This window comes from Podarcis melisellensis (assembly GCF_964234715.1).
Source record: "Podarcis melisellensis genome assembly, chromosome: 18".
Lineage (NCBI taxonomy): Eukaryota > Metazoa > Chordata > Lepidosauria > Squamata > Lacertidae > Podarcis > Podarcis melisellensis.
In genome coordinates, this window is record NC_138536.1 from 12,984,193 (window position 1) to 13,007,019 (window position 22,827).

At 50.4% G+C, this 22,827-nt stretch overlaps 1 protein-coding gene across 4 annotated transcripts; it reads left to right on the forward strand.

The window, feature by feature from the left end:
• Positions 1-1,454: 1,454 nt before the first annotated feature.
• On the forward strand, positions 1,455-21,889 carry ADAMTSL5 (ADAMTS like 5; the record flags this gene model as incomplete). Of its 4 annotated transcripts, none has more annotated exons than XM_081895648.1 (12): positions 1,455-1,573; positions 6,039-6,099; positions 10,261-10,397; positions 11,856-11,916; positions 13,042-13,150; positions 14,132-14,259; positions 14,813-14,936; positions 18,279-18,362; positions 18,922-19,085; positions 19,185-19,428; positions 20,492-20,563; positions 20,851-21,889. In XM_081895648.1, 12 exons carry the CDS (start codon positions 1,455-1,457, stop codon positions 21,165-21,167), a joined length of 1,620 nt encoding a protein of 539 aa, XP_081751774.1. In that variant the 3' UTR covers positions 21,168-21,889. The 4 variants fall into 4 exon arrangements, with proteins under 4 accessions (XP_081751774.1, XP_081751777.1, XP_081751776.1 ...); XM_081895651.1 differs by lacking the exon at positions 1,455-1,573 and adding an exon at positions 2,235-2,419 and having other exon boundaries at positions 10,258-10,397; XM_081895650.1 differs by lacking the exon at positions 1,455-1,573 and adding an exon at positions 2,235-2,419.
• Between the last annotated feature and the right edge of the window lie 938 nt (positions 21,890-22,827).

Genomic DNA, 22,827 nt, shown 5'->3' on the forward strand with positions numbered 1-22,827 from the left:
TTTGACTACGGCAGACCAACATGGCTACCTACCTATAACAGGATTTTGTATGTTTGTCTTCCCCATTGTAGAAGATAAGGCATGAGCTGATTTCAAGGATGTTGTTTTGCAGTTGCCAAAACCAAGTTTCTCAAAGGGCACATCTCGAACACCATCTCTTCATACTTTTTCTATTGACTTCAATGAATATAATGTGCAATAAACGCTAAACGTTAAGTAATTATCTTATTTTTTTATAAGCATTTTGTTTAAATTACTATTTTTTGACTACCTAATGTGAGTTCTCATACTTTTTAAAGTTTTTCCAAAATTGTTTTTTTTTTTTAATGCATAGGTGTTTGAGGAAACATTAATATAAGTTTTGATGTTTTGTTAAGAAAACCTGCCATAAAGTCTATGATATGTGTGAAACACTGTTAGTTTTGATACGTAATTTAGATTTTAAGGAACATATTGTAAGGCTGATTATGATATCTCACAATAAAAAATGTGGTTTTTCCATTAAAATTTTGCAAATACAATTTATGCTTTGTAACAAAGTGCCCCATCCAATGTATCTAAGTGCCCCGTAGGTGGGGCAGAATGATACAAAACCCATTTTTTACTCAAGTCATTATATTCTTATTATCTTCAAACTTTAATGGTTCTTTTGATTGCTATTATAATATTGATTAGATATGCCATGCATAAAGCAAAAAAATATATTATTTGACTCATTTTTGTTACAATTAGATCTCCCCTTTTTCTCCAAGGAGCTCAAGGTAGCTCACATGGTTCCCCCGACTCCTCATTTAACCTCCACAACAACCCTGCGAAGTAGGTTAGGCAGGGACTGGCCCCGAGGTCACACCAAGTGGGGATTTGAACCCTGGTCTCTCCCAGCTCCTAGTTCGGCACTCTAACCACTATGCCACGCTGCCATGGGGGGACACCCCAGTTTTAGTGTGTGTGTCGTGGACGGACCCCCGACTTCCCACCGTCCTGCCCCCTCCTTTCCTGCCCCCCTTCTCTGCTTTTTGGACACCTCCCTCCCCCAAAGAGCGCGCCTTTATTTATAGCCTGGCCCTCCCCGCCCTGGGTTTGGCAGGCGGCCTGGAAAATGAGGCCGGAGACCGAGGGGGTTAATATTAATCCTCTCTCTCACCCCCTAGAAATTCACCCTCTGCCACCCTAATAAAGTTTGCGCCTCCAATAAAAAGGGGCAGCATTAGAGGGGTGTCGCGCCTGGTTCCGCCCCGTGAAGGGGGTTCAGAGCCCCCGCCCCCTTCTTGCCTGGGGGGGGGGGAATTTGACATGTTCAGGAACCCGAGAAGAGGCGGCAGCAAGTGGGGGGGTCCCCCTCCTTCCCTCCCTCCCTCCCTCTCTCCTCCCTCCCCGGGACGCCGTCCAAGCCCCGCCGGGCCCCGCTCCCCAGCAGCCGGCGAAGAAGCAGCAGCAGCAGCAGCGCAGGAAGGATGCGTCTCGGCGCGGGGGCCCCGCTCGCTCCAGCCCCCGGGCGCCCCCTTTCCACAAAGGTCCGGGCGGGGAGAAGAGGAGCCGCGGGCCAGGAGCGCGCCGCTGCCGACGGCGCCGGGTGAGTGGGGCTTTTCGGCGGGGCGCGCTGGAGAAGGGGGAAACTGAGGCTCGGGCGGGAATGGCTCGGCTAAGGTGCTGTGGGGAGGGGGGGTAATGGGTCTGTCTGTGCCGTGGGGAGGGGGGGCGCAGACAGGCTGCCGTGCCGGAGTTGTGGGGTGGAAAAGGCACATCGAGGCCATCGCAAGCCCCACCTTTTGGGGGGCGACGTTTTAGGGATCTCCCTTGGGTGCCTGACTTCAACCTCTCCTGGGGGTCCCTAGTTTAATCCCCGCTGGCCTCTCCAGTTAGGAGAGACCCCTGAGCCTGAAACCTTGGAGAGCCGCTGCTGGCTGCCGGCCAGTGTAGACAATACAGAGCTTCAGTCAGCTCAGTGTTTTGCAGGCTGCCCTGTTCTCTGACTTCTCGTTGACGTTATTTACTTGCATGTTGCCCTGTCCCTAAGCTGCTTACAGGCAAACCAAGACAACTGGACACCCTCCACCTCACCCCCCACCCCCACCCCTGTTAGGATTCTGGACTTCTGTGCTGGATTTGCAGCCCTTAACAGAATCCTAGAATCCTAGAGTTGGATGGGACCCTGAGGGTATTGACAAGCTGGAAGGCCTGCAGAAGAGGGTGCCCAAGGTGATCAAGGGTGATGAGGAATGGTTGAAGGAGTTGGGTTTAGTCTCGCAAAGAGGAGACTGAGAGGAGATAGGAGAGCCATCTTCAAATATCTCAAGGGCTGCCACTGGAAGAAGGAACAAGGTTGTTTCCTCCTGCTCTGGAGGGTTGGACTCGAATCCATGGCTTCAAGTGACAAGAAAGGAGATTCCGACTAAACAACAGGAAGAACTTTCTGAAAGTAAGAGCTATTAAAGAGTGGAACGGTCTTCCTTGGGAGGTAGTGGACTCTTCATCCTTGGAGCTTTTAAAGCAGAGGTTGAATGACCCTCCCTCTGTGATGGAAGCTTGAGCTGAGATTCCTGCATTGCAGGGGGTTGGACTAGATGACCCTGGGGGTCTTTTCCAAATCTATGCATCTATGATTCCATGCCCAGGGAGTTCCTGTGAGCTGCACTTTCTCAATTTAAGAGAGAAGGAGGCCTGGTGGCTGGGTGGCTGTTTGGGCCATGTAGGCCTATCAGACACTGGAGAATAGGCTGAGGAAAAGCCACTCTGTGAATGCTCAGAGGGCCAAAGCTGAGCTTTGCTGGCTCCAGCAGAGCTGCTTCTCCCCCCAGGCTTAGGCAGGAGAATGGGAAGCGAGTCTGGCTTCGCTCCTGCTGCGCCAGAACTTCATGGGATGCCCCTTAAATCTTGTTTATGTTTCCCCGCCCCTGTTTGCTGCCTCCGGCGTTTTTGAGGCATGCAAGCGTCAGGCAGCCTTAAGTGCTGTCTGGCATCTCCAGGTGCTCAGAAAGGGAGCGCCTGTCCCTGCCCTGTAGAATCAAATAAATGTAGTGTTGGAAGGGATCCAAGGGTCATCTATCCCAGCCCAAGAATTGCTCCTGCCCTGAAGGCCTGGAAAGAAGGGGGAGCATCTCAGCAAGCGCTCGCTCTGCCCTGCATAGGAAGGGATGTGAGGCAGGGCAGACACAGCAGGAAGGGGACCACGGCTTTGATATCTCCTCCTCCTGCTTTGTTCATATCGGGGGAATGAGAGTGTGGCTCAACTTGCAGGGAGCCATCCCAGGAACTGGTGGCCCAGTCCCAGCATTTCCTTTTTAATGGTTTTTTTCTTTAATAGTATTTTTGTTGATACTTGCCTAAAAATATGCAAAAAATCATACCCATCACAAAATATCTTTTTATAATACATTATGTGTTTTTGTTGTTGTTTAGTCGTTTAGTCATTTAGTCGTGTCCGCCTCTTCGTGATCCCCTGGACCAGAGCACGCCAGGCCCTCCTGTCTTCCACTGCCTCCCGCAGTTTGGTCAGACTCATGCTTGTAGCTTCGAGAACACTGTCCCACCATCTCGTCCTCTGTTGTCCCCTTCTCCTTGTGCCCTCCATCTTTCCCAACATCAGGGTCTTCTCCAGGGAGTCTTCTCTTCTCATGAGGGGGCCAAAGTCTTGGAGCCTCAGCTTCAGGATCTGCACTAAGGGCTGATTTCCTTCAGAATGGAGAGGTTTGTTCTTCTTGCAGTCCATGGGACTCGTAAGTATGTAATACATTACATACTTTATCTAAAAAAGAACCAATCCAGAGAGACTTTTTTAAAAAAAGAGGGGAGAAAGAAGAGGGGAAAATAAAGAAAGATAAAGACTTCCAGTTTTTTGTCCTGCACCTAAGCATAGCATAGTGGTACCTCTGGTTACAGACGCGTCAGGTTACAGATGCTTCAGGTTACGGACTCTGCTAACCCAGAAATAGTACCTCGGGTTCAGAACTTTGCTTCAGGATGAGAACAGAAATCGTGCAGCGGCAGCGGGAGGCCCCATTAGCTAAAGTGGTACCTCAGGTTAAGAACAGTTTCAGGTTAATAATGGACCTCCAGAACGAATTAAGTTCTTAACCTGAGGTACCACTGTGCAGTATTCACTCCTTAACATCCAAGCTTCCTATCTTCTATAATCAGTATTTTTTCAATCTTTAAGTCACAATATTGCAGGTTCGTTTTCTCTTTCATGCAAAAAGTCCATAAGAGGTTTCCAGCCCTGAATCAATGTCAATAATTATTTTTCGAATCAATGGTTTCAAGTTGCAAGAAAGAAGATTCCGTCTCAACATCAGGAAAAACTTTCATGTCACTAAGAGCTGCCTGACAGTGGAACAGTTTTCCTTGGGAGGTTGGGGACTCTCCTTCCTTGGAGATTTTAAGCAGAGGTCGGATGCTTTAGCTGAGATTCCTGCATGGCAGGGGGTTGGACTAGATGACTGCTGGGGCTCCCTACCAACTCTATGATTCTGCGATTCTATGATTCTACTCCCACATATAGCTCTGGGTGACTCACGGCTCATGCAGGGTGGACGGGGGAACCCCTAGCATTCTGCCCGCCTGTGCCCTTGATTCTCCGGAGAGTCTGGGTTTTCTTTTTTCCACTTTGATTAAGAACATAAGGGGAGCTGGCTGCTGGATCAGGCCCAAGGGGGCCCACCCAGCCCAGCATCCTCCTCTCACAGGCTCCAAATACCCCTAAGAAACTAGGAATCCAGGTAGACTGCCTCAGAGCCTGGAGGTTCCATGAGGGCATACAAAGGCCCTGGCTGCTGGATCAGGCCAAAGCCACCCCCCACCCCTGTCTAGCCCAGCATCCTGTCTCACAGTGGCCAACTAGAGACCTCTTCTGGGACACCCACAAGCAGGAGCTGAGTGCAAGAGCAACCATCTCCCCTCCTGGGGGTTCCAGCAACTGAGATTCAGAAGCATTGCTGCCTCCATCTGTTGAGGCAGAGCTGAGCCATCCTGGCAAGTAGAAATCCATAGCCCTTTCCTCCCTCTTTTAAAGCTGTCCAGGTCACTGCTGCCTCCTGTGGGAGGGAGTTCCACACTTCAACTGAGATAACCTTCCTTTTCTCTCCCCCGAATCTTCCACATATGTTGGCTGCCCAGGCGCGGTGTAGTGTTTAGAGAGAGGGAGGAAAACACTCATTCTCTCTCTCTCTCTCTCTCTCTCTCTCCTGCATAATTCATAATTTTCTGTAGGCCCTGGATGCAACTGACACCCTCCAAGGGGACCCCTCCCTCTCCCCCCTACTCTTTTTCCAGGGCACGTGAGCCCCTTATCACTGCTGCCTCTCCACCTCTCATCCACCCACAGGATCGAAATGTCAGAATAAATATATCTGGCAGCGTCAGGTGGTGTCCAGAACAGGCAGCTTGGTGTTCTCCTCTCCTTGCCCAGGGGACTGATTTGGGGGGGGAACCATAAGGGGAAAGGCCCTCTGCACATGCCCAGAGGTCCCCTGGCCATGGGGGAGCCCTCTGCAAACTGAGGCTGCAGTTAAGCCAATGAAGAAAGGCTGAAGTGTTTGAGACTTTTGAGTTTCAATAAAAAATGAGGCAGATGTGACCGGGTAGGAAGTTATGAATGATGCCTGGAATGGGGAGAGTGGCAGTTTTCCTCTCTCTCTCCTCCTGCTAGAAATCATGGACATCCAACAGAGCTGAGGGTTGGAAGATTTGGGACAGAGAAAAGGAAGGACTTTTTCGTTAAATTGTGGAACTCCCTGCCACAAGCGGTAGCAATGGTCACCAACTTGGTCTGTCTGTCTGTCTGTCTGTCTCTCTCCTTCCCCTGATTTCTGGACCACAGAAGCTTCAATCAGACAATGATGGGTTTTGGGGTATTCCTACCCCCCTCTCTGCTTTGAGTGTCAATTACTCAGCTGGGGCGGTGGCACAAAATGAGGGGTTCACGGCACAAAACTAGCACAAAACATTGGCACCAGTTTGGAGGGGATCCTACATTTCAGGATCAGCCATTGATGAAGCTGGCAATAGGCCCTCGTTAGAGTATTTCCTTCTCTTTCTTGCAGGAGCACCTCTCCCCTGACCACCGTCTTCCTCATCTGGCTGACCTTCCTGTGCACCGTTCAGGTAAGTTGGAGAGCAGGTGACTGGGAGCCCCAGAGGGCCCCCCGGCCCCCACATGCTGGCAGATCCAGGTTGTGCTGTTAAGGCTGATTTGTTGCTCTCTATAACTCTTCAGCAGGCGGGGTGTGAAGCAAAGCTTTAAGGTGGGGGGGAGGGAGGGAAGATGAGAGTCCAAATCTGGCTTGGTAGAACTTCCTGACACAGCACAAAATTCACATGAGGAACTCCCTCCCCCAGGAGGCAGCAATGGCTTTAAGCGGACTGGGCAAATTCATGGAGGAGGAGGAGAGGGGAGGCTCTGCTCTTCCTCCATGTTTGGAGGCAGCTGGAAACCACAGGACAGGAGAGCTGCTCCTGTGCTGGGATCTCCCTTGGAGGTTTTCCACAGGCAACTGTGAGAGCAGGGGGCTGCACTAGATGGGTCCCCTTTGGCCTGATCCAGAAGACAGGCTCTTCTTACATCCACACAGAACCTCCAGGTCCAGAGGCAGTCTATCTGGATTCCTAGGTTCTCAAGGGTATTAGGCCACTGTGAGGGGCGGAGGCTGGACCAGATGGGCCTGTGTGGGTCTGATTCTGACAGCATCCTTTGTTTGGACTGGCAGCCAGCCCAAGCAATGGCTAAACTGGTTGGCCTCCAGCCAAGCTTGGCAGAGAGCAAGATTTGCAGGTGGAAGTTCAGTCTCCCGGTTCCAAAAGACAGCGTCTGGGCAGAGGAGGTGACATTTGCATGGTCAGCCTTGCGCTTCCTTGAGGGGTCCTGCTGCTGCTCCCCCCCTTGCTTCCCCAGGTTCAGGATCCTGCTTGGGGCAGCAGATTGGGAGGCGGCTGGGACCGGTGGCTGTGGGGAAGTGAGGCCTAGTGAACAGAGTTGGGGTTCTGGGAGGGGAGAGTGCTGCCTCTGACGTCAACAGGAAGCCTTGAGACCTGGGTGCAGAGACCATCCAATTTGTAAATACTGTAGTTTTAATGCAATTAGGCTGAAAATGTCCAGAGGCAAGGCGATCAGCCCGGCCCCTTTCCCAGGACCCTTGGCGGGAGCAGGATGATGCCAGATTACGATTTCCCTTGGGATCTTTGACGCCAACGGAGGAGAGCACGCAAAGGGGACCGGGGGCCACATCTCCTTCTGGCGGCCAGAGGCCATTGATGGGTGGAGCTAGGAGCAAGAGAGGGCGGGGCAATGGCTGCAAGGAAAGTTTCCATCCAAGACAAGAAAGAATCTTAGAATCCTAGAATTGTAGAGTTGGAAGGGACCCCTGAGAGTCATCTAGTCTAAGGTTACCAGACGTCCCCGTTTCCCGGGGACAGTCCCCAGATTTACAAATCAGCCCCCATACAAAATCAACTGAAGTTGAAAAGTGTCCCTGGATTCACTGAAAAAAGTCTGGTAACCTTAATCTAGTCCAACTCCCTGCAGTGCAGGAATCTCAGCTGAAGCATCCCATCCCAGGCCTGCCTTTGCTTGCTTTGGTGATGGAAGTAATGCTCAGGCCCCCCTCCCTCAGCTTCCAGTCTGCTGGCCACCAACCTGTTTATTCCACCCTCTCCCTGGATGTTTAACCATCAATTTCATGAAACCCATTAGGAGAGGAAAGATCTCCCTCTGGTTTTCTGGGCTCCCTTCTCAGGAGTGGGCCAAATGCACCCCCTTTGGCTTGACTCTGCTTAGGCCCTTATGGAACCTCCAGCGCCAGAGGCAGTCTATCTCGGTTGCTAGTTTCTTACGAAGCAGCGTTATCATGATGGACCACACATATCTGCTAATGGGTCCCTGAAGCACAGGTTCACACAAAGGGGATCATATAGAGAACAATATTCTAATGGCCCCTTCAATCACGAGCCAGAACTTTGGCTCACCTAGTTCAGTATTGTCTGCACTGACCAGCAGCAACTCTCCAGGTTTTTGAGACTCGGGGGGGGGGCGTCTCTCCTAGTCTTGCCTGGAGCCTTCTGCATACCACGTGGATGCTCTGCTGGAGAAGGGGGGCCTGCATCTGTCTGTGCAAAGGGCTTCTTTGTTTTCTGAAGCAAGACAGGCAGGCTCAGGATCCCTGTGAGCTTTCGGGGGTTTCCAAGAGGTGGTTTTTTAAAAATTAAAAAAGCAGATTTTTGTGCAAGATATGAGCTAGCTGCCCACCTGCTCCAATGCAGCCCCAATGCTCTTGGCCAGCTGCTCCCACCCACCCACCCTCTCCTTTTCTCCCTATGCACCCCCTTCTCCATCCTCCGTCATTCCTCCCTTGTGGTCACTGCGGTCACCCTGCCACAACTGGGGACGCCTCCACCTTGTGGTCCTGCCCCTTGCTTAGCGCCACGATAAACATTTAATTCCCTTGACCTTCCTTTTGTAAACAGAGTGGGGCCTTCCCAGGCTCCACTGCTGGAAGGAGGATGGAGAGGAGGATCTTCCCCCACCAAAACCCCCCTCCTGCATCTGGGCTATTTAGCAAAGGCTGATCTTATCTCCCCTCCTGCCTGCAGCCTGAGCTTTTGGGAAGCAGCTTTCCTCTGTGTGTCGTGTGTGCATTGCATGCTCAGGCAGAGCTTGGCTCCTTCACACTGTGGGGAAGGTTTCTTCATGGTGCGCTGAAAGCCCTTTCCAAATGTCTGGGAAGAGATAAAGCAGACTTTGGAAGAAGGCTCCAGACTTTCCTTCAGAGGAGTGGAAAGGATGAGAAACAGACAATTACCAAGACAATGGCTGGAGTGTTTTGTGAAGGCTGAAAGAGCCCCCCCCCCCTTTCACTGGGCAAAAAATGGAGGGGGTGATGCATGGAGGCAGGTGGGGGCCCCACCCCAATTAACCTCCAGCCCAATTTCTCTGGCATATTGCTCAGGATATTCCCAAATGACTAAGCCATACATCTAAAAGACCTTGGTTATGATCTTTATTATCTGAAAATAGAGATGATGTTTGTACTATTGTAACTCAAGAAAATCCTTAATAAAAACAATACAAAAGGACCTTGTTGTTGCACAGGATGTGATGTAGCAGCAAAAAAAGAACTAATGATGCATCAGCAGAAGTCTAGTGTCCAGATCAAGGGAAGTCATAGTGCTGCTCTATTCTGCCTTGGTCAGACCACACCTGGAATCCTGTGTCCAATTCTGGGCGCCACAATTTAAGAATCCTAGAGTTGGAAGAGACCACAAGGGCCATTGGGTCCAACCCCCTGCCAAGCAGGAAACACCATCAGAGCACTCCTGACATATGGTTGTCAAGCCTCTGCTTAAAGACCTCCAAAGAAGGAGACTCCACCACACTCCTTGGCAGCAAATTCCACTGTCAAACAGCTCTTACCTTCAGGAAGTTCTTCCTAATGTTTAGGTGGAATCTTCTTTCTTGTAGTTTGGATCCATTGCTCCGTGTCCGCTTCTCTGGAGCAGCAGAAAACAACCTTTCTCCCTCCTCTATGTGACATCCTTTTATATATTTTAACATGGCTATCATATCACCCCTTAACCTCCTCTTCTCCAGGCTAAACATGCCCAGCTCCCTTAGCCGTTCCTCATAAGGCATTGTTTCCAGGCCTTTGACCATTTTGGTTGCCCTCCTCTGGACACGTTCCAGTTTGTCAGTGTCCTTCTTGAACTGTGGTGCCCAGAACTGGACACAGTACTCCAGAAGGACCTTGACAAGCTGGAAGATGAGCAGAGGAGGGAGGCCAAGATGATCACGGGTCTGGAAACCAAACATGATGAGGAACGGTTGAGAGAATTGGGGATGTTTTGCCTCCAAGGGTTGCCACATGGAGAATGGAGCAAGCTTGGTTTCTTCTGCTTCAGAGGGTAGGACCTGAACCCATGGCTTTAAGTTACAAAAAAAGAGATTCCACCCAAACGTCAGGAAGTAATTTTTGGCAGTAAGAGTTGTTCAGATGTGGAATGGAAGGTGGTGGACGCTCCTTCCTTGGAGGTTTTTAAGCAGAGATTGGATGGCCATGGATGCTTGAGGACTTACAGCATCTTAACCTCTACTTAAAAACTTTCAAGTACGACCTTCAAGACAGGACCTTCTCCATGGTGGCCCTACGAGGCGTAGCTGCTTCCCAAAAATGTTGCGTCTGATGACTAGAGGAATTGGGAAGGTAATACCCAAAGCTGCCCTCTTGCCCCCGCACCTGCCAGAGCCTGGTGACTTTGACATCTTCCTTTAAGTAGGGGACAGACCACATGGGCCCCCGGCCCCGCCAGAGACGCCAGCTGGGCTACGGGGCATGGACGCACTGGGGCAGCTGGAGTGCCTGCTCCAGTACCTGCGGGGACGGAGCCTCCTTTCGGACACGACAATGCATCAGGTGAGCTGGCCTGCCCTGTTTGTCGGGGAGGGGGCCATGGGATGTGACTGCCTGGGGCGTGCTAGCATAGGGGTTGTGGTTGGCCTGCTGGGGGAGACCTGGGTTCGAATCACAGCAGTTGCTTTCGGTCTCCCCTGGCAGCCAACCTGGAGGCTCTCCCACATTGGAAATATTGCCGATATTAATATTGCTCCATTTGAAGCAACTGGACACATAAAAATAGACTCCTTTTTGGAATGAAAACAAGGCCTATAAGTTTAATTGACACTTACTTGCAGAACTTTCTTCAAAACGAACCTGTGGACTGAAACAGACTCAGCATTTTACAAAATATGAAATGATCCCAACAGACCTAGAAGCAGAGGTCTGCCTATCTTGACAGCATCCAATTTTCCTGGAGCTGTTTTCCTGGAGAGCTTCATTTACACCCTCACAGAGCTGGAGAAACAGGCATCACCCTTCCAAGATGGCAAACTGGCAATTCCATTGTCCACCTTTGAAGGTTAAACACTCATGTGTTACCTAGCAGAAAACAACAATAGTTAATTATTAACTCAGAGTTCAGAGTAAGGCTGAACTCTCTTGATCCAGTTACCTGGGAGTAAGCTCCATTGACTACAGTGGGACTTACTTCTGAGTAGGCAGTGCCAGGCTCCATTGACAATAAAGGAATAACCACTCCCCACATTTCCTAAGAATTGGCTAGCTGTGGAAGCATCGCAATGAAAGACTTGAAAGTGGATTGGTGATCTTTTCCTTCAAAATTGTAGGAAGGGCTTTGTATGCCAGCGTCATCGTTTCCTTCATTTGGTGCAGGGATTTTATTTTCAGGATAAACAGGACTCAGTTTTTGAACCTTCACACACCACTTTTAATTGTTCTCTGAGACAGGAAGGAGAAAAGAAAATTGGGATATTTCGGGATCAAATCAGTATGGCTTCTGTAATTCTGAGACTGTCCCTGGAAAATGGGAGGGTGTGTTTTGATGCCTTTCGGTAGCATGTACAGTGGTACCTCTGGTTGCGAACGGGATCCTTTCCGGAGGCCCATTCGCAACATGAAAAGAGCGCAACCTGAAGCGCCGTATCTGTGCAGGTGTGCTGCACGATTTAGTGCTTCTGCGCATGTGCGAGCAGTGAAACCCAGAAGTAACCCTTTCCGGTACTTCTGGCTCCCCGCGGGACATAATCTGAAAGAACATAACATGAAGCAAATGTAACATGAAGTATGACTGTATAAGGCAATACCTTTTGAGCCAAAAGGCTGAATTCATCAGGAAACTGCCTTAGCCATGCTTTGCCAATATAACATTTCACCAGTATATAGCCCCAGCACCTTGAGAATGCATGTCCAGCAATCCTCTTGCTGCTTACCTGGGAGTAAGCCCTGCTGCACCCAAAGGGGCTTCCTTCTGCATAGGATGAGTCTCTCAAGGAGGTGTTTCCTCTTCACGTTCAGGTTCCCTGAGGAGGAGATGTGCAAGGGGCCTCTCAGGCAGTACCGGGTGTGTGAACTGGATGTGAGTACTTGCCTTGTCAAAGAATAAAGTGCTGCACACACTTATTGCGGGGTTTGTGTTCGAGGTTGCATTTGTATCAGGTCCAGGTTAAAGGGTCAAGCCAGGGTTCAAATCAGCCATTTGGAAGAGTCTCCAGCCTCTGTATCCCTTGGACTGATATAGGATGATATGCAGAGGTGGGGAGAATTACGCTTGAGCTTTGTGGAGGGAAGGAGGTGGACTCCCAACACAGCAATAAATATAATCTGCAGCTTGCCTTGCACTCCTGCTCCCTATTCTTCATTGTTATTACTGACGATGAATGATTATTAATTACCTGCCCTTCACCCTAAAGTCCCAGGGCTGGTTACAATTTATTTACAATACTATTTATTATTTATTTTCATGCCACCCTAAACCTGTAAATCTCAGGGTGGTTCACAACATAACATTAAAATACAGTGGTACTTTGGTTCCCAAACAGCTTAGTTGTCAAACAAATATGTTCCCGAACGCTGCAAACCCGGAAGTAAAGTCTGCAAATGTTTTTTGAAAGCGAAACATCCGACGGGCTTCCATTTGAGTGCAGGAAGCTCCTGCAGCCAACCAGAAGCTGCTCCTTGGTTTTAGACAGTTTCAGGAGTCAAACGGACTCCCAGAACAGATTAAGTTCAAGAACCAAGGTACCACTGTATACAAGACATAGAATACATAATGAAAATAATGAATGCAAAATGGTAAAAAAAGAGCTGAAATCAATCTACAACTGCAAAAATAAGGAGCAGGGGTCCTAAAAATGCAGAGAGCTTTGAGGGTCCCTGCTTTGGACCACTGTCAAGGGATGCTTTGGGGAGTGGGGGTCAAGGGCTGGCATTGCCTAGCAACCACCAATGAGCTGGGAAGGAAATCCAGCATCACCTAGCAGTTGTCACCAGCATTTGGCTGAAAGGCAGAGGTGGATCTACGGTGGGTGGTGAAGTGAAAGTTATTATTGAAAGCCAGATCTTTCCAGCCCTCTTGTGCAAGCCCCGCCCCCCATGGGTGACGTCAGGGCCCCAATTCTGGCAGTGGCCCTGCATCTGGCAGTGGCCCGTTTTCTTGCATCTCATTGTCCTTTCACACTGTGGCTTTCCTCCTCTCTTGCAGGAGTGCCTTCCTGGATCCGTCCCCTTCCGGGCTGTCCAGTGCTCCCTCTACAACGGCAAGCCTGTCCTGGGCAGCCAGACACCTTACCAATGGGTCCCCTTCCATGGAGGTGAGCTCAGCCTGGGGAGATCTCAGTCTAAAGCCCAAGGGGAGGTTTTGGGGTTTCCCCCTCTTTTGCTGTCCTTTAAGGAGTAGGGGAACAAATCTTCCCATTTCCATTTCATAATCTCACAACACTCACACATCTATCTATCCTCACAAAAATTTGGCAGGATTTTAGTGCAAATTTCTCATAAGATATATATATACCCAATCAAGCAATTTCCCCTATTATACAATGTATTTCTACATGGTATTTTCGTGAATATATTCATTTTAATTCACATTTCCTCTCCTACAAAATATGCATTTTGGGTTTGGGGAGGGTTGTCGAGAAATGGCATTGAAAAATTCATAGAAGTGCAAATTAGCTGCATTCCGGTTCATTTTATTGCTCTGGTGAGTGTGAATTGGGGGCAAGTAGGTGTTTTGCCCTGATAGTACTCATTAACAACAACAGCAACTATTACTATTATTACTGGGTGGCTCCCAACAAATTATAAAACCACAGTAAAACACAACACATAAAAAACTTTCCGATACAGGTCTGCCTTCAGATGTCTTTGGAAAGTCATGTAATAGGTTACCATATTTTTCCCTCTATAGGATGCACCGGACCATAGGAGGGGGAGAACAGGGGGGGGGGATTTTTTTTGTTCTCCCTCTTAAAAACAAGGTGCGTTCAAGAGCAGGTCGGGGAACAGCGCAAAGGCTGCGCGCAGCCTTGCCGCTGCCCCCAAGCTTGTGGGGCTGGCGGTGGGGGGAATCACTGCTTTCCCCCACCGCCAACCTCAAAGATCCCTGAAGCCTTTGGAGCGCAGCTTCGGGGACAGCCTTTCAGGCCTCCACAGGGCGGGTGCCACTGCCAAGAAGGCTCTCTGCCTGGTTCTCTGCAACTTCACTTCTCACAGTGAGGGAACCGCCAGAAGACCCTTGGAGCTGGATCTCTGTGTCCCGGCTGACCCCCTTCTTCCTCTTCCCTTTTTGCCAGCCCCCAACCTCTGCGACCTGAACTGCCTGGCTGTAGGGCACAATTTCTACTACACCTTTGGGAGGGTCCTGGATGGGACCCGCTGCAGCCCAGACTCCCAGGACCTCTGCATCAGCGGCCGTTGTTTGGTAAGTCCCGTCAGATTTGGGTCAGGGCCTGAGGCGAACCCCAAAAGCTAAAACAAGAATAGACTGAAAGCAGATTAAAACTCACTTCAACTTTCCAAACATGCAGGTAGACATGTCTAAACAGGAATGTTTCTCAGCAGGATCCCAAAAGAGTCCAGGGAAGGCACCTGCCTGATATCAATACTCAGGGAGTTCCAAAGTGTAGGTGCTGCCACCCTAATGTGGAAAATGGGTCTTATGTGGTACCAGTAACAGGACAGTAGGTGGGCACATAAGGGGTGCACAGGGATGCTAGCTGGGGGGGATCCCTTTGGGGTATCCAGCATCCAGGGTCATTTTATGCTCTGATTGCTTCCTGAATAATAATAATAATAATAATAATAATAATAATAATAATAATAATAATATTTATTTATTTAGTATTTATACCTCACCCATCAGGCTGAGTTTCCCCAGCCACTCTGTGCTAGAGATGCTGGAGATGCACAGATTTATCAAATCCCCCACCCCCAATCTGGTGCCTGATGCTCCCCCCTCTTGGTCTCCCTTCCAGAGAGCTGGCTGCGATGGGCTGCTGGGCTCAGAGTCTCAGGCGGATGCCTGCGGCGTCTGTGGAGGCAGGAACGAGTCGTGCGTCCTGGTGCACCATGTCTTCCGGGCAGCCTTTCCCAGCTCTGGTGATTCAATGCCCTGACGTTCTCCGTGGGTGAATGCTTTGGCTTTTGGCTTTTCATGCTCTTCCTCCTCACCCCAAGCACCTCCTCCTCCTCCCCTCCCCAGCACCTTCCCCGCTTTGGGCAAACGCACATGCCACTTTGTCAGGGATTGAAGTCAGCAGAACGGAAGTGGTTGCCCCAGAGCAACAACAAAGAAAAGAGGTGTTCTTTTTTGCAGCTAGGAAAGTGCAGACAAAATGGTGAGGTAACCAGCCTCCTATAACCAACAGGTTTAAGTCTAATCAACACACGAAGGGAGTAATACCACAGAGTCCACTGGCCTGCCACACTTAGCTAGGACCACTTCCACTCCCCTTGGGAGGAGCTCGGGTCTCCATCCTGCTGAGAAGCTCAAAGTGCAAAGAGGTTTCAGCTGGTTGCTCCAGCTCTCACAGGCCACGCTTGAGTTCCCCTGCCAACAGTGTAGGAAATTACAGCGGTGCCTCGCAAGACGAAATTAATCCGTTCTGGAGTCTCTTCGGCTTAGCGGCTTAGCGGCTATTAGTGGCTTAGTGGCTATTAACGGCTTAGCGGCTATTAACGGGTTAGCGGCTTTAAGAAAAAGGAAAAAAACTCGCCAGAACTCGCAAGACGTTTCGTCTTGCGAAGCAAGCCCATAGGGAGGAAATTCGTCTTGCGAATCGACGCAAAAACCGAAAAACCCTTTCGTCTTGCGCGTTTTTCATTTTGGGAGGCATTCGTCTTGCCGGGCACCGCTGTATTATATATATATATATATATATTTCCAAAATAGAGAAATAGAATAAGAAAAAAAGAAAGAAAAAGAATAAACTTACATTCCACATATCGAGATTACTTTGAATCTCCCGACTTCCCCCATTCCATCCATCCATCTTAATTCTACTTTCAACTGCACAGCAATACTTTTCCAATTTTTCATCTTCCTAAGTTATCTGTACTTTCTATTACATTATAAGTGTATTTAGAATCCTGCTAATGTTTTAACCTGTTTGCCATGATTTTGTATATACATTATAAACATTTCCCATTCTTTTTAAAATTTCTTGTCTTCTTGGTTCCTGAGCTTCCCAGTTAATTTTGCCATCCCAGCATAATCCATCAACTTGATTTGCCATTCTTCTCTGGTGGGGGCTGTCTCTTCTTCCATCTCTGGGCTAGCAAAAACCAAGTGGCCATTGTAGCATACACAAACAGTTTCCTCTGATCTTTTGGGATCTCGGTACCTATAATGCCTAGCAGAAAAGCTTCTGTTTTTTTAGGAAAGGTTATTTTAAACATTTTTTTCATTTCATTATATATCATTTCCCAGAATTTCTTGATTACAATTCCACCGCATTTGATAAAAGGTAACCTCTTTTTCTTTACATTTCCAGCATATATTGGTACAGTACTTGTTCTATACATTTTTGCTAATTTTACTGGGGTTAAGTACCACCAATACATCATTTTAAGGGAATATAGAGAGAAGGCTTGGTAATATTCTAAGTTCTGGGGCATATACTGTTCTCCACTCTCTCTTGATTCTTGCCATAAAAATCTTGGAGTCCTTGCACATGCTGACCACAAATAGAATGTTAGATTGTTCCTACCCTGTTTTCATTTTGGTACAGCCCCCAAACTACTTCGGGATTGACCTGCTCTTCAGCTTGTCTTAAATTAGCTCAACTGTTCCGTAAAATAATAGTTCTCCGGTTAGCTTTATGGAGTGTTATTTCTTTAGTTTAAGACCTCGATTCTTCGGATTAACTTTGGTTTCAGATTAACCTTAAATGCTCCAAGGTCTCAATAACCAGGTATTTGAGCTCGTCGTTATTCAGTGGAGATTCCCCCACCTGGTCATTCCGGAATCGGGCTTTCTCACTTGGGGGAAGGATCGCTGTTGTTAACATCTGAGGTCTCCTTCCTCCCGGTCTGGGTTTAGGAACCCCCTTCGATGCCACAGCTGATCCTTATAGGTTCAAGCAACCCTCCTGAACCCTCGGGGGGGGGGCACGAAGCCCTACAGCCCCCGTTTCACCCCACTGGTGAGTGTGCGTCTCACGGAGAATGCCGGACGCACGTACGAAGTCGACCTGTGGTGAACCGAAAGTCCTAACTATGGTTACTTATACTAACATGCTCTCAAAACTATAAAATGGTGAGAGCAGCTGCCTTGCCCTGCCTCACAGGGTGGTGGCCATCTTGAAAGTCACTAGGACAGATTTTGCAACCTACCTGCATGCTAATTGTGCCAGGACTGAAGCTCCCCATACTTTAAAATTTGATTTTCTTATTATATGATTCTGAAAGCCTTTATGTCTTTTCACTTTATCATACCATAAATACTGTATGCATGCCATCCAAATCTATTATCATGTCCTTCTAGATCTAACACATCCCATTTTTCAATATCATCCATTCCCAGGTCCAGCAGATGCAAGATGCCTCATAGTACAATCTCAAATCTGGCAGGGTGAAACCTCCTCTCTCTCTCTCATATCAGATAACAATTTATATTTTATTCTTGCTTTCTTCCCTTGCCAGATGTATCTAGAAATATATTTTTGCCATTCTTTGAAGCATCCAGCACTGCTTATCACTGGGATTGATTGAAATAGAAACAACATTCTTGGCAATACATTCATTTTAACCACTGAAATTCTCCCCCTTAACGATAAATTCATTCTTTCCCAAATTTCTAAATTCCCTTTTATTTCTTTCCATGTAAGAATTTAATAACTTTCACCACTTTTTACTGCCTGTGCCACTTTCATGAATCTGACCTTTGGAGAGTTAGTAAGTAAATCAACTTTTAACTCACCAAAGGGAACTTGGGAACTCACCGAGAAGGGCATAATTTGAAGGAATCACAGTCCACATTTCCATGCTTTACTTTGCTGTGTAGTTTGTGATTTTAAATCTATGCTTGGGTCCCCTCACCAAAGAGAACTTGCCCCAAACTTGGATCTTGGCAGCCAGGGAATTCTCTTCCTACGTAGACTTTGATCCAACAGGAATTCACTGAAAAGCATGAGATCACAGAATAGCAGAATTGGAAGGGTCCCTGGGGGTCACCCAGCCCAACCCCCTGCAGGGCAGCAATCTCAGCTAGAGCATCTCTGACAGGTGTCCATCCAACTCCTGACATTTCAAGTAGTATGTCTGAGGAAGCCCTCTGTCCAGCGCTGCACGTCACACTCTGAGCCTCCCCCCCAAAAAAACCATGCAGTTCCCCTTCACCCCCTGGCTGCCTCCCCCTGGGCAGCCCCCTCCCCCTCCCTCCCCAGTGGTCTCTCTCCCCCCCCCCTGCACTTGACCCGCTCTCCTCTGATTGCTTCACAGATTTCTTTGGCTACCAGAATGTCACTCAGATCCCGGCAGGCGCCAGACACATCAAGGTGACAGACAGCAGCCGCAATTACCTCGGTAGGAGGGGCTGCTGGGGAGGTTCCTATTCTCACCCCCATGCCTGTTGCTGACCCCTTGTTGTGGGGGGGTAAGAATTGCATCCTACCAACTGCCTTTTACAAAATGGACACACATTCAGGAATCCTGGCAGGTTGCCACCCATCTTCCATTTAAAAACCTCTCATGAATCCTAAAAGCATTGCAAGGGGCCCCCAAGGGTCATCTAGCCCAACCTCCTGTGATGCAGGAATTGCAGCAAAAGCATCCCTGACAGATGGACACCCAACTTCTCTTTAAAAGCCTCCAAGGAAGGAGAGCCCACCACCTTCCAAGAGAGTTCGGCTGCCGAACAGCTACTTTCTGCACAAACACCCCTCTTGAGCTCCAAGCAAAGAGGCATTGCCCTGAGGGGCCACCCCCAAGCAGGCCCTGCCTGTGGTAGCTCCCCACGCCTCCTCTGAAACTGGAGGCACCCAGAGGCTCCCTTGGGGGTTCTGGGGTGGTTGGCTGGGGAGGAGGGGGCCAGCCAAAAACTCCCCCAAAAGCTTCCCCAAACGTCCTTCCTTCCCCTCCCCAGCTCTGATGACTGCAAACCAGCGCTACATCATCAACGGTGACTGGGCCATTGACTGGCCAGGAACGTACGAGGCAGCAGGCACCCAGGTCCGCTACACTCGCACAGCGGACGCCCACGAGAGCCTTGAGGCAGCCGGACCCACCCAGGAGGACTTGCTGGTCATGGTGAGATGGGCCAGGGAATTGCTTGGAGGTTTTCCACCTGGGTGCAAAGGATATTAACTGGGTCTCGCCCATGCACCCGATGCCTGTTTCTTGCCTCAGGTCCTTTTCCAGGAGCCCAACGCGGGCATTGAGTTCCAGTTCTGGCTCCCGAAAGAGCACTTCCACCCCATCCAGAGTGACACCAGCCCCCTTCGCCAGCCCCAGACCAGGGAAGTCGGGGATGGCTCACCAAGGGAGCACCCAGCCATCCTGCCAGCCCCGCCCTCCCAAAGCGACATCGCCAGGAAGACGCCTCAGCGGGAGGGAACGCCCTTGCCAGCCAAAGTGCCCCCAGGGAGCTCAGGTATCCTCAAATCTATCTCTCTCCCCCCCATTCTCTGTCCATCTCTCCTTCCTTCACCCCCACAATAGTTTCAGGGTGCAGGAGTGGAGTGCTCTTAGAAAGAAACATTTTCTTGTTGGAAATCTAGGAGATTTGAGGGATTTGGTAGCATTTGTTCCAAGGTACCCACCCATGCAGACCCTGATACCATGTCTGCCGTCCCCTTGCTTTCCCCCTCCTCCAGCTCCAATGTCCTGTTTTCATAGAATCATAGAACTGTAGAGTTGGAAGAGACCCCAAGGGTCATCTAGCCCAACCCCAGCGATGGAGGAATGACTGAGCTACCCAAGCGCCCTGGGTGACCTTGGGGGCCAATCCCTGCCTCTCTCTGTCTTGCCTACCTCACAGGGCTGGTGTGGGATTTAAATGAGAGGAGGAAGAGGCGGAAAGAAGTGCCATGAAATGAATAAATTTCTCCACAGATTCTGCTGCTTTCAGCAGCTCGCACCCTCCAGGCCCCCTGGGAGCCTTGGGCTGCTCCCACCCCATAATTTGAGGTGGGATTCCTGCTCCCCAGCTTGTGAGTTCATTAGTGCAACATTTTGCCACAGAACCCACAAAGCCCAGGCTGGTTTCTGGCAGCCTTTGATGTCGCAGGAAGATTCCTCCAAGGCGGGTCAGCCCAGGCAGAGCCACCTCTTCTCCCCCCAACCCAGCAAAAGAAAAGCCTGAGGAGTAGGAGAAGCCCCTGACTAGAACCCCAGGTACTGGGAACTGTAGCTCAGCGCTGTGCAAACTACAGTTCCCAGGATTCTTTGGGGGGGCGGTGGTGGGTGGGCTTGATTGTGTGCATGCCTCTCGCCTGGAACTGGGTTTCCAGGCCACATGCAACGCTCCAAATCCCACCAGCCACCACCTCTGGCCGGACCTACTTCGCAGGGCTTTTGCCAGAGCCCCAGACGCCGCCCCGCACTTGTAGGGAGAAAGAGGGCAGGGTTGAAGTTCAGGAAGGACTACTCATAAAATAGAAGGCGGTCAGTGCCACCCCTTTCCCCCCACAAAATGCTTTCTTCTCATCCTGCAGGGCTGTGCGGGGCGTGCGACTCTCCCAGGGGAAAATCCCAGCGCATCCACCACTACTGCAACAGCGACTTTGGTACGTGGCCCCTCCGCATGGAAGGGAACCTCAAGGGTCATCTAGTCCAAACTGCCACAGTCTCCCTCCTCCCTCCAGGGCCAAGGTGGGGAGGAGCGTAGAGGGTCCCATGCCAAGGAACCCCCACCCCATTTCCTGTTATCCCCGAAGCTCCTAAGCTCTTGGGATGTTGTTACGGGTGGAGAGGGGAGCTGGATGAGGAGAGCCCTCCCTCGAGGGGCTCTTCCCCTGGGGGGGCACTGCAGGAGAGCCCCCCTCCTGACCTCCTTTCTCCCCTGCCTGCGCAGTCTTCCGCGCCCAAATCCTCTCCAAGCGCCGGGTGGGGCAGGAGACGCGCTACGACGTGCAGGTGTTGCACACCTACCGCAACCGCTTCCCCGTCGTGCGCCGCGAGTTCGTCTGGGTGCCCGACGCCTGCGACTGCCCGCTGCTGGCCGAGCAGCGCGAGTACGTCCTGATGGCCCGGCGCCACGTCAACTACGAGCACACCCTCAACCGCCTGCTGCTGCCCCGGGGCGGCTACGCCAGGCCCTGGACGCCCCGCGAGGACCTGCAGCTCAGGGACGCCCCCAAGCACTGCTCCCGGGGTGGGACCCCGCCCTAAGGTGGGGGTCCCCGTCTCTACCGTGTCCACCATCCTACCACCAGAGTGCCGTGAAAATGGCTGGGAGTCCGGACCCTCTGCGGACCTCCGGATGTGCCACACGGATCTTTCACAGCTGCCGTCTGCGAACGAGGGCAAATTCAAGGGAAGGGAGACTCTTCCTCTCTCACAACGCGATTGGCTAGGGAGATCTGGGCTCGAGCACTTTTGCCTTCATTCAGTCCCAGGGGGGTGGGATTCTGCGTCTCCCAAACAGTTGCTCCTAGGATCCCTTTCCCTGCCATGCTCAGGTTTCGACTCTGCGCGGAAAACATTGGAAGATTCAGGGGGGACAAAAGAAAGGTCTTCTTCTCACAGAGGGGGTTGTGTTAAGCTGTGGAACTCCCTGCATTAGGAAGCAGTGGCAGCCGCTCATCTGCTCTGAAAGAGAATTCACGACAGATGCAGCTACTGGCGCAGTGGGTTGCCCCCAATGGCTATGCTCTCCTTCCCCTTGCCAAAATCAGGAGGCCAAGATCGCCTGGGCATTGGTGGCCTGACTTGCACTTCCACCCATCCCCCGGACACATTAAGCCACAGCGCCACCATGGCTGACTCTGCCCAAGATCTCAGAGGACGCTGCCTGCAAGAGGACTCTGGGGCATATACAGAGTCCCTCTGGCCTCGTAAGCTCAGTCTTCATTTCTGCTCCTCGAAACCAGTAAAGGTATTCTACGGTCTGACATGCTGCATTGATTCATTCATTGATTGTGTTTATATCTCCTGGGAGCGTAACATGGTGCACATGGCAAAACCACACTGGGACATCGGCTGAGAGGCAGCGCCTGGCCTCCAAGGCCACCTAGGGAGGATTTGAACTTAGGTCTCACAGGTCCCAATCCAACACTCTGGCTCTCTAATGACACACATGAACTTCCCAAGCCACCCTCAAACTAGCTTCAGCAAAGCAAACATTTTACAGAGTCTTTACACATGCAGAGACGCCAACTTGTGAGCAGGAGTGATGGGCAGTGATTGCAGATATGGACAGCAAGGGGCGACTTACAATGCAGCAGTGGGGAGAAGAGGGTGTGTGTGGAAAGGACCTTGGTGCTTTTCAAGGTGCTAATGTGTCCATGGCCTCAGGGGAAGGCAGCTCGCCCCACACTCCCCAAACCATCCTGCCTCATCCTCCATTTATCCAGGCTACAGGCAGCCTATGGCTCCCTCTCCTGGACAATTGTGGTGCAGCAATTATGGTGGGGTTAGTATTTTGCAGGAAGGAGTCCAATGCCAAATTTAGGTTTGTTTGACTGATCTGTTGCCCTCAGAAGAAGGTAGATTCTCCTCCTTTGGAGGTTTTTAAGCAGAGGTTGGATGGCCATCTGTTAGGGATTCCATTGCTGTGATTCCTGCATTGCAGGGGGTTGGAAAAGAAGTCCCTCAGGGTCCCTGGGGAGGTGCATTGCGAAGCGTGAGGCAGCCCGATAATTTACTTGGAGAACTTGCAAACGCTCTGTAGCCTAGTCCAGGTGAGGGAGAGCAGTAAATGCAACTAATAAATAGGATATCTTCACAGGTAGGAGGAGCATAGGGACCCCCACAATGGGGGCAGTTTTGGGGACCCCCATCTCCACCACATTCCCTTCCACGTGGGCCACCTGCCCAGATTCCTCCCCCC